Source organism: Centruroides vittatus, unplaced genomic scaffold (genome assembly GCF_030686945.1).
Source record: "Centruroides vittatus isolate TY-2023 unplaced genomic scaffold, ASM3068694v2 contig_979, whole genome shotgun sequence".
In the NCBI taxonomy this organism is placed as follows: domain Eukaryota; kingdom Metazoa; phylum Arthropoda; class Arachnida; order Scorpiones; family Buthidae; genus Centruroides; species Centruroides vittatus.
Window position 1 is genome coordinate 508,442 of NW_027122650.1, and position 11,384 is coordinate 519,825.

At 27.4% G+C, this 11,384-nt stretch overlaps 1 protein-coding gene across 2 annotated transcripts; it reads left to right on the top strand.

The window, feature by feature from the left end:
- Positions 1 to 1,501: 1,501 nt before the first annotated feature.
- LOC136985807 (uncharacterized) lies at positions 1,502 to 10,061 on the top strand. 2 transcript variants are annotated; one of them, XM_067283166.1, is made up of 6 exons: positions 1,502 to 1,520; positions 4,092 to 4,177; positions 4,336 to 4,559; positions 5,013 to 5,178; positions 8,973 to 9,101; positions 9,181 to 10,061. In XM_067283166.1, the coding sequence occupies exons 2-6, from the start codon at positions 4,105 to 4,107 to the stop codon at positions 9,312 to 9,314; spliced, it is 726 nt and encodes a 241-aa protein (XP_067139267.1). In that variant the 5' UTR covers positions 1,502 to 1,520; positions 4,092 to 4,104; the 3' UTR covers positions 9,315 to 10,061. The 2 variants fall into 2 exon arrangements, with proteins under 2 accessions (XP_067139267.1, XP_067139266.1); XM_067283165.1 differs by lacking the exon at positions 1,502 to 1,520 and having other exon boundaries at positions 4,007 to 4,177.
- The last annotated feature ends 1,323 nt before the right edge of the window (positions 10,062 to 11,384 follow it).

The following is an 11,384-nucleotide window of genomic DNA, read 5'->3' on the forward strand; positions in this document are numbered from 1 at the left end:
AGTCGTTATTTATTTATAGAAATCTAATCTTTAAATACTTACGACACTTGCGACTTAATTAAATTAATTATAAAAATGTTTATTAAAACTGTTCAGTGAAATACACGTATATGATTAAATACAGCTGGTCACGATCACGTCACGCGATTTTCAATATTTAAAAGTTGTGTATAACTTTTAATAACCAACGGACTTAAGCGTTATAAAAAAAATTTCGCGATCAATAATACGCAGATATTGAATTAGCTTTGGTAGTCGAAGAATCAAAATTCATTCCCTATCCGACCATCAGATATTTAATCTATTAGGATATATATTGTAATATAATTATTAATTATTAGTAACAGACTAAGAAACAGCTCACATTTTAAGAAGTTTATTGAGTTAGGATGAAAATAAAAATAAAAGTAAAGGAATTATAAATTCATTAGATTAAATATTCTCAATCGTATCTTATTGTCGTGTAACGTCTCTAGAAACTATTTTTCTTCGAGAAATTAAGCGTGATTAAATCTAAATAACACTGGGTATACGAAGAAAATCTATTAGGTATAAATAATAAAATGCTAATATATTAATTTATATTCAATATTATTTCGAAACCCCCTTTAATAATAACTATGTTGACTGATTATCTCTACCCGAATCAAATTCACATCACTTGTTTTCGATGCGAATTACTTGCAAATATCTCATCAAATATCTTACACCCATTTAAATTTTTTTTAATGAATATAATCTGGATTATTTCTTATATTTAAAAACAAAATTATATTTGACTACGCGTAATATTTTTTCTGCACTTACAATGTTAGTTTCGTGCGTCATCGACGATCCGAGATTTTATTATAAACAATAATATGTTGAATCTTTAATTATTAAATCGCATTTATATGACCCAAATACGCACTTAATCCAAATAGAAGACTATTGTTAAGCATCTCTTACATATCTAAATGTATTATGATTTTCATGATATGATCTTAATTTCTAGGAAACCGCCGTATCGTTACATTATATATTGTCGTATTTTATGGTTAATTACATTTAAAATTACAATTGAGCGTGTAACATAGTTTAAAGCTATTTAGAAATTACAGTATATAAATTTTTGTTTCTTTAAAATCAATATTAAAGCGAACACTTGAATAAGCTATTTTTAAAATTTTTATTCACGTATTTTACTCAAATAACAGGATCTGTAATTGGACAATAATAGTTACTAAGTAAACTTCAAATAAAAAGCTATGCCAATAATTTACTCTATGCATTTACATCTTAAATGTCTGATATTTTTACGGGTTTTTTAAATTTTTTCTCAATTTTATAGATTCTATTTTGACTTAAGCAATCGTAAAGAGTGATTTTCAAAAATAGATTTTCAAATAACACTGAGTAATAATGTTTAGTGGCAATGAGTAATAATTTCGCAGACCAATAGGAAGATCATTGCATAGTATTTGTATTGTGAAACTTTTTTTTAGAGATCTCAAAAGCCGAACTACGCTCGTGTCATACAGGTAATTTTTTAAAATACAAACTTAAAATTCTAAATAATTTTTTTTCTGATTTTCTAGAATTTTTAAACAAGTGAGTTTTAGTTTAAAATTTAAAAAATAACATTGGTAAATTTTTAACGCGCTAGATATAATAAAAATAAAATCCCATATTTTTAATAGCCTATACTTTTTAAATAATTACGTAAAAATTATAAACTAGCACTTTAAAATAATTAATTACATTTTTCTAATATATTGTTTATTTCAGAATTGTATAGTTTATTGATTAGACCCATGGTTCTCGACGTTGGGCACGCGCCCCACATTAGGGCAATTTGATTTTTAAGGGGGAAATTCGAGAATGAGTTATTAACAGTGAATTGTTCTTATGTCTTATTATTCATAAATTAAGCTAAGAATGTTTTCAAAATTTTCCTCTTTCCACGTCATCCTCTCGGTGTGTTTTTTTATATCACTGCATATGAATATTATTTTTAAAACAATTTATTAGTGGTTTCTTCCTCAGTTCTTCAACTGGCCTTTCGTTATTTTATTATCTTTTTCATAAATGCCATATTCTTTGGAAACTTGTTTAAACCAAGTTAATGGCTATTAAACATCCTCCTTTATTGTTCGCCATTCAAAATATTGCTTTATAATGCCGAATCATTTTTTATTATTAAATATCTTAATAATTATCATTTATACAAAAGTAATATTTATCGACATAATTAAGTAAATAATAGTCCCAATTGGCTATTTTTAGGTTAAATTAAATACGCCTGTATATTGCCTCAACTGAGAATTTTGTATTTTTGCATTGAAAGATTTCGTTTTCCATATAATGGACAGGCCTACATTAATTATTATATAGAAATCTTAGTTATTTGTATTTATTTGTATTACGAGATTTGTTGCCCAGATCTTACGCTTTATTTGCATGTTTAATGTATAAGATTTCTGCACCGATTTAATTTAAGTAACTTTACTTAAAAGTTACATTCATAGTATTTGCATTGTCGCTGTGTAATAAATATAATACGATAATAATGTTTATAAAAAAAGCAATAAAATTTAAAAATAAGTAATAATAAAATGAATTCTTTATGCTCGTTAGAAATTTTGTAAATAGTCAAATCCCTGAACAACGTCCACTAATGCAAGCATTAAAAAAATGGCCGTTGTTTGGAAATTATTTCGTATGAAATGTTCCTGTAAATATGGCCGCGACTTAGAGGTAACAGTTATTAGATGTTCGACTGTAGTTTTATTGTTACAGAATGGAATGAATAAAAATTAAGATTTAAAATATCAAATTTTAATGTTACGAAACTGCACAAAAATATTGAAAAATAAAAAATGACGTAAACTGTTTTTTGATGAAGTAGTTCTAAGAATCAGCAAAAAATTTAAATTTTGATAAATATTATTAAATATAGTCTAATACTTATTATTTAAATTTAATTCTATTTGGTTATAAGAAAATAACTTAAATAAAAAGTCATTATATATCACATTTTAATTTTTTAAAGACGACGTTTTCGTTATTTATTTAATAAATTAAAAATCTTAATATTTATATTAACGAATAATAAATAGTATGAATAAATGTTTAATATATTAGGAAATAGAAATTGCACATTTATTAAACTTTCTTTATTCTCTAATAGCGCTCACCTCTAAATGGCGGCCATTTTTTTCAGGAATTTTTTCGAATGCATACAAAATAACCTCCAAACGACGTCCATTTTTATGTTCCCGTCAATGGTCGTTGTTAACAGGTTTGACTGTTTACATTAAAATCTTAAAAATAACCTGTACTGTACTCTGCCTACGATTTTTAATTAACTCATATAGAACTACTGCAATATTTCGAAATAAATATACAGCATTTATATCTAAAAAATGTATCCACTTGTCGATATTTAATTACAATTATTTTCAATTAATATATTAATTTGGTATGTGTTTATACAATGAAAACTAAGCATTGTGTAATAAATAATATAAGCCCATACGTATACTCAGTTCAGTGTATTAAGAGTCAGCTTTTAGTATTCTCATTTTTGCATTGCTCCATTAAACAAATACATTAAATTAGGCCTACAAACAGTAAGTACTGTACATTTTTTATTTGTATTATTTATATTCACTCATTTGCTATTATAATAACTGAGAGAATATTTATAATTTTTCCTGTTACAAAATTTATCTTCGATATTTGAAAGCTGATAACTGACTTTGATTAAATTTATCACATATTTGCCAGAGTATTGTCGCTCAAAAGAAACGATAAATAGAGTAAATACATTTAAAATATAAAATTTTTTATTAATTTGTAGTCTATTTATATATACAAATTTTATACAAATTAATTTTAATTGTTTATATTAAAATTGTACAAATAAGTACAACTACATTGGTGTCAATAATAATAAATTATAGAGGTGGGGTAGTATTTTTTATAATGCAATATTTATCGTTATTCTTCAGATAAGTTTGTATTAAAGTCCACAGATAGAAATACTTTTAAACACCCTTTATTTAAGGTGTCTTACACGAATTAATTGCCACTCTGTTCAAATATTCCAGACATTAATAAACAATGAAAGCAGTTTTACTTGTCCTGTTCATCTTATTTGCTTCATCATATACTACTCTTGGAAGCTATAAAACTTGTAAGTATTTTTTAAATACATTTTGAAATTAATAATGACTAATATAAAATAGACTTATTAACTTTCTCATTAAAATAATTAGTCATTATAATCAGTTTATATTCTAATTAATTTTAATTAATATTTAAAATGTAATTTTTTAATATTTTTTAAAACAGATAATGCATACGATGTTTGTACTTCATCCGGAGCAACAGCAGGATATCAGTTAGGAAGTTACGGAGACAATACTGCAGTAACATTGGAAGCGGGTAAATCGTCGAAGAAAAAGGAATTGTATAGTTGTAACATGACGCTTAACGCTTCCATTCCTCAGCAGAAACTTCTAGTTGCCATTAGAAAAGTAAATTTTCCTGGAAGCTGTGACAAGTATTTCGTAATCGTAAGCTTTACACTTATTATTTTTAATTGGATTATTTTTCTAAATTAAACGAAATTGATAAATACTTTTAAGAATTTATAGATTCTTAAAATTTGAAATTAGTAGGTTACATTTTTACGATAATCTGGATAAAATGGTAATTTTATTACTTTTTTTGTGATTAAGAATGATGTATAAATCATATGTAATATTTATAAATACATTTATTCCATCGTAATAACATTATTGTGTGCAATTATTTTTTAACCAGATGGTTAAAAAATAAACTGGAAAGTTCTGAAAATCTAATAAAACAATTTTGTTTCCGTATTAGATCAATCTATTCTTTTATCTAATTGTGATTTTAAAATATGCGTGTTATAATTGAATACAACTGGTTGATTTAATGCATATAAGATCATTTAAATTTCCTATGTAAATAAAGGAATGTTAATTAATGTAATTTACTTTTAGGTATATGAAGGAGGAAAACAATTTGTGCAAAAGTTATGTAATAGCGTAAATGATAATGACGAACGTCAAAGTATAATTACGAAGAGTTCGTCAATTCGTTTCGAATTCACAATGCTTAAACCTTCTTCTGATGTGAAACTGGAACTTATTATAACGTCTTATTCGGGTAAGTTCTATTGCATATTAATATTCATTTAAATAATTTATAAAGATAATTAAAACTTATTCATAGTAATCAAAATTAATCTTACATACACTGCTTCAGCAAAATATGATAAAGGGTCCTTTAATGCTTACGGCCTAGCGCCCTAGCCCCTCTACTAGAGTAAGTTTTGGAAAGTTGGACGGGAAACATTTAGAATCTGTTCCATAATAATAATAATTTTGGTAAAATTTGGTTAATTTTGAATAATATTTAGAAGTTGCTACCAAGATCTTAAAAATCATAATATGCTATCGATACAATGCTAAGTATTGGACCACTTACTGTTGAAATAGAAAGGATTTTTAAATAGAAACGATTAATTAGGTAGCAGCAGTAGGAGCACGATGCTTTTACCTCATGTTATACAATAGAATATCGGGTCTTCTAGAACAATCTACAACCTTCCAGAGTGTTCTACAACTTTCCAGAACATTATAAAAATCTTTCAGAAAGTTCTAAAACTTCTGAAACATTATAGAACCTTTCAGAAAATTTTACAACCTACTGAAACATTCTATTTGAAGTTGCAGTTTTAAGCTCGTTTTCAAATGCCGCGCCTTTAAATGACATGCAGTTTTGAAGAATTTCCAATAGTACAAGACTGCAAACTCCACAATTGCCAACGCTGCTTTGAAGAAGTTTGCTGGTCATCTGTAGTACTGTACCTCAGCGAAGAGTTGTTTGCCTTTCATTTATTTGATAAAAGATTACCAATAGATACAAAAACGAAAACGATTCGAATTCTGCAAAATGAAGATAACGAGAACATCACAAAGCGAGTGACGGTCGATTAGGATAGCATCTTCGACAAAAAGTTTGGATTCTTTTGTGCCACTCGACACCGAGATTTTTCGATATACTCGAACTTGACTTGTAATTCACAGAATTGAATCTCGAACTCTGACCTCCTGATGTGAACTACATTACTAACGGAAAAGTGCATCAGGTCCATCAATTACATTAACACTACGGTAGAACGTAGAGTTTCCCTGATTGAGGTTTACAATCGATTGGACACTCAGGATGAACAGCAAAACCAATTTCTTCTGTAGGTTGTCAGTGATGCTCGAAAGAAATATACAGACTAGGAACAAAATGTTTGCCATAACAATTAATATTTCACTGTGTGAGAATTGTTATATTCATCTTGCGATGTTCTAACATGGAAATTACCAAATTGTAAGCAAGTTTAATATAGAACAAACAGGGAGAAAACATTTCAAAAGTAATCTACAAAAATAAAAACTATTAGTTGTAAGAAAAAGTAACAAATATAAAAAGAATTACAAATCATAAAAATAATCTTCAGCCAGTATTTTGGTTAAGTAATTAGATTAATGGATAAAAAATATAAATATTGATCCTTATTTGTTGGAAATATAAATATATTAACACTGGTGCAAAGTGACAAATGGAACAATAAAATTGTAAGAACTGTCTAAAATATATAGAACACTATTATTTAAAATTAATCGTTTCTAGTCAGACAGAACAAACACAAAAAATATTAGTCTACCACACGGGTGGTGAACCTGTGGCATGCTTGTCCAGAGTGGCACGTCAGAGAAATCATCTGGCATCTAACGTATTATACGATTTCGGTTTATCATCTGTCTTTTTCAATGATCCTTTTCTCCAATTAGCGTCTTTACATTTACTCTAATTAAAGCATATTCGTTTCATTTATTTAAATATAGTTATTTGAAGTCTAAAACTTTGGCACACATAAACGTTTTAAAAGATAACTACGCTTACTTTATGTTATGGCACGCGGACTCAAAAAGGTTTCCATCCCGAGTCTACAATTACTAATCCGGCTATCAGTAATCCGGCACTAATTTCGGCTAGCATATTTTCAAATTTCATCTGTCACCGCACCAATCCGCGGCTACTGTTTGGGAGTGCTCAACGTTGCCAGATGTATGTTAATTAGACAAGAATTTCATTTAATGTTTGTCTGTTTTCTAATTAATCAACTGGTATCGATTTACAGGTTACTTTAAAGGTAGGTTGAGATGGTTAGCTGTTGGGTTAAGTAGCATCAGCAGTCCAGCAAAATCACTTATCCCAATGATACTGGATTAATGATGATCGATCTATAATAGTTTTCTTATATTATTAAAATATTATCATATATTGTTCCGTAGAAACAGTGTCCTGTATCTGGTCTTGTCCCCCGTGTCATGAACCATTAAACGTTGCTTAACCGAGCTGAACAATAATTACGCACTGCCTACAAGACGATTTTTCTCATTAAGTTAACGAAATAAACAATGTTAAGACCTGTATAATTTTGTATAAGTTATATTCTTTCTTTATTATCTTTAGTAAGAAGGAAAGAAAAGGAAATACTAATTAAATATTTTTTTATTTGTTAAAATTGATTTTTTATTGCCATCTACCAAATCAGATTTCTCATTCTCACAGAAATAAATCTTCATAATATTTATATACTATATATATACATAAACCAATAGATAAAATGTGAATTCAGCTTTAAGATAGTTATCCCCACTATTTAATAGTTTATGCATTCTAAAGAGTGCGTATATTTACAGAAAACTGTAGTCTATGCGGCCATTCACATATTTCTTTATAGATTATTTCTAAGACATTTAACGACTATGACGTCATGTCTCACGTCACCGATTGTATATGGCCTGTGATACAGATAGGATAGTCATAAGACCGTATCACTTAAGAAATAATTAAACTAGGCCCTATTTGGTTATTTAACGAATTAAATATTAAAAAAAATTAAAGATTGATTTATAAAATATGTGTTGAAATAGATAATTCTGACGTAATATTTTTAAAAGACAATATCGAATGATTCATAGTTCTATGAATTTTAGTTTTCCTTACTTAAATCATTAAAATTATCACACTCACACCCTAAATTCGCAGATATAGGCCTATCTATTGATTTAGAGATTTATAAAAGGATTTTATCTGATAATTAATGCATTATGTTCACGTATTTCGATTTTTTAAATTAAAATAATAGCCTAATATCTCTACATTAGTCTACAAATTAGTCTACAAACCTTTTAAGAATTAAAAGTGAGAAAAATAACTGTCGAGAATAGCATATTAATATTCACGATGGTCATTTTTTCCAACTTATTAAGCACCTATACTTCTGTAAGGCATTCAACCTGCGAACCGATTATTTTTAATTTTACTTCTCTTTTAACAAAATCTCGAACTTTTCTTAAAAGGATTTTGTTTCTATTTTGTTAGCTAATAATAAAATTAATTTCGCTATTAATTTTATTAAGTAAATATTAAATTATTAATGCCGTAATTATGCAAAAACCGCTAATGATCCCATGTATATTCTGCCAGATTATCAACTGATACATACTTTTTTTTAATATATTTATTACTTATTAAAATATATTTTAATTATTACTTAAATTTGATTCTATTAAATACGAAAGCGTAGACCTAGCTGTTATTACCTGTCACTGCAGCTTCACTTGTAATTCCTTGTAATAAACTACTAAAAGAAAATTACCTTTCACTAGTTTATTATAAGAAATGAAAAAAAGAATTATTTTCGCAGCTAATTATTTTTTCATTCCATTTGTTTGAAATACCATTTGTTACGTAGTTATATATAATACTAGACCTATAGGCTATTAGTGTAAGCCTGTATATTGATTTACATTAATATTTTTATTACTTTTACTTTCATACTAAACTAGTTTGATTTTAATTAGTTCATTTATATAAATCTGTTTTAATTATAGATACTTATACATCAAATTTTAATTTTAAATGCGACAATGGAAACTATATTTCTCATTCGTTAACCTGCGATGGTCATAACAATTGTGGAGATCGAAGTGACGAATCGAGCAAGGGTTCGTCCAAATGCGGTAAATATTAATAACACGAAAATAAAAGTTTAAAAATTTTAAAATTTTTAACAAAATTCATAATTTTCCTGTCTTGCAGTACTTACTCCGGGAGTTATATCGGGCATAGTTATTGGATGTTTGTTACTCATCGCTCTAATTTCGGGTATAATATGGTGTTGCAGCAGAAAAACTGTGGTGAGAACGTACGTCAGTCGAGGTTATAACTATTAGATTATATACAATATTTGTAAAAGATTCACCTTTATTTCTGAATAGTTTAAATAGATTATTGAAAATAAATCTAAAACACTGTATAATGTATATGTACTGTACTATACAGTACTCTGTAACAATAGCGTTTTTTCGATTGACTGATGCCTCACAGATCAGTATTTGGTGTAAAGACAAAGATTAAATATGTAAAAGACAGAAGTTTTTGCATTTCTCGAGCGTTTCAAAAGTCCAAAAATGTAAAAATCTTGGGGGGAGGGTCATTTTTTGATCCATCGACTTTCTATTATACAGTATTTAACAGATCCGGGAAGGTAATAACAATGAGTATAATCTTTAAAATATCCCGAAACGAAGCAATAAAAGGATATTTAATAATTACGTAAAAAATAATAACGTCAAGAAAGTAATTTTTTTTATCAAAAACAATTTTGAAATTTCTATTATTTTTAATTTATTTGTACTTGCAACAGATCGGTTCTTTAATATTTAATTGGAATGTAAAAACTCGAGGCATTGAAACAAAAATAAAATATTCGAAATACAAGCAATCTCAGACTTAAAAATTTAAAACAATATTTATAATTTAAATGTAAATAAATAATAAAACTCATGTTGTCTGTATCATTATTTTTATACCCGAGCAAATTTAAATCTATATACGTTTTTATAAATAAAAGTAATAAATTTAAAAAATTAAATATTAATTTCTAAAAGTTTAAAATAATATTTATATTCCTCACTAAAGTTTTCGATACAGATAGTGGTTAATTTTGAAATCATACGTAATAAAGTAATAATAAATATTTCAGTAAAAAATAAACTTATATTTATGTGTTTGAAAATCTATTTTTACGTATAAAATATGCTTTAGTATTTCATAAAATCAAGTAAACTGTAAGAATTAAAAAGTAAAAAACTAAAGTAAAAGCTTTGTAAATCCCGCGTGGTAGTTACTTATCGTTTACCTCAACATAATTAACGATAATAAACAGCTAAGTTGGCACAAGTAAACTGGTACTGATAATCAAAATGCCGATCTTTTTTCCCATTTCTTGAATTATTCTAATGAAGTTGCCCTTTGCTGACATAAACGAATACTCAATTCTTTTTTATCTGCAATAAAGCTTAATTATATGTATATTTATTATATTTTTTTATTCTAAACGAGATATACAAATTTCTACGACGTGGTATTTGTTTTCATTTAGCATTTTAATTCATTTGGAAAATAGAAGGGCAAATAAGGCTACCGATTCAGTGTGGTTTATTAGAAAAGAAGCGTTGGTTGGTTTTGGTTTTGAAGTAGGTTATTTATAATCCAAATCTATCACTGGGGCAAGTTGTAACGCAATTTTTACTATATATAGATTTATTTCTAAACATGACATCACTGAAACGTTTCAGGTATACTTTTCGCTGCTTTTCTTCATCATTAAATAGCCTACTTGGCTAGGCGATTTATAACCAGTATTCAATGGTTGTTATCTCTTGATCCTTTTCTCTTCTGTAATTTTATTATAAACGTTGGTAATGTGCAGTAATGGATATTGTATTTTTCTACAACTATTTTGCAAAAAATATATATGTATAGGCTATATATACTGGTATACTATGAGTCTTCTGCTTCTAGCACTTCTTCAGCTGCTTTAATCATTAATATCAGTTTGAGTCTTTCCCCTTTCTATTTTGCATGTGTAATTTTTAACGTTGTTCTGCAAAGGAAAAGTTCTTTTCATCATCGTAAAGCTTTCACCTAACTCAGTTTCTTTACTACAGCAAACATTACAATATCAACGGAAAGAATGAGGTTTATAAGAACGATGCAATTTTGTATCAGACAACTTTCCCCACATAACAAACACTACATGTCATGCTGATTTTTTAAAACACCACAGTAGTATTATCATCACATCGTCAAGCTACTAACTACAACATGCATTAATACTAGATACATTACCATTTCTTCAAAATAAGTAGTTGTGAAGCTCAGAGATTTACTTTAGAGTCGGAACAATAGCCTTTCCCCTTATAAAAAAAATATCTTGTTTATTTCAGACCCCGAAACTT

Excerpts from the sequence above, each read along its gene's own strand:
- LOC136985807 (XM_067283166.1), top strand. The coding sequence starts at position 4,105 with ATGAAAGCAGTTTTACTTGTCCTGTTCATCTTATTTGCTTCATCATAT. Across the intron at positions 4,560-5,012 it reads GTGACAAGTATTTCGTAATC|GTATATGAAGGAGGAAAACA; the intron begins GTAAGCTTTACA and ends ATTTACTTTTAG. Across the intron at positions 5,179-8,972 it reads TATTATAACGTCTTATTCGG|ATACTTATACATCAAATTTT; the intron begins GTAAGTTCTATT and ends TTTTAATTATAG.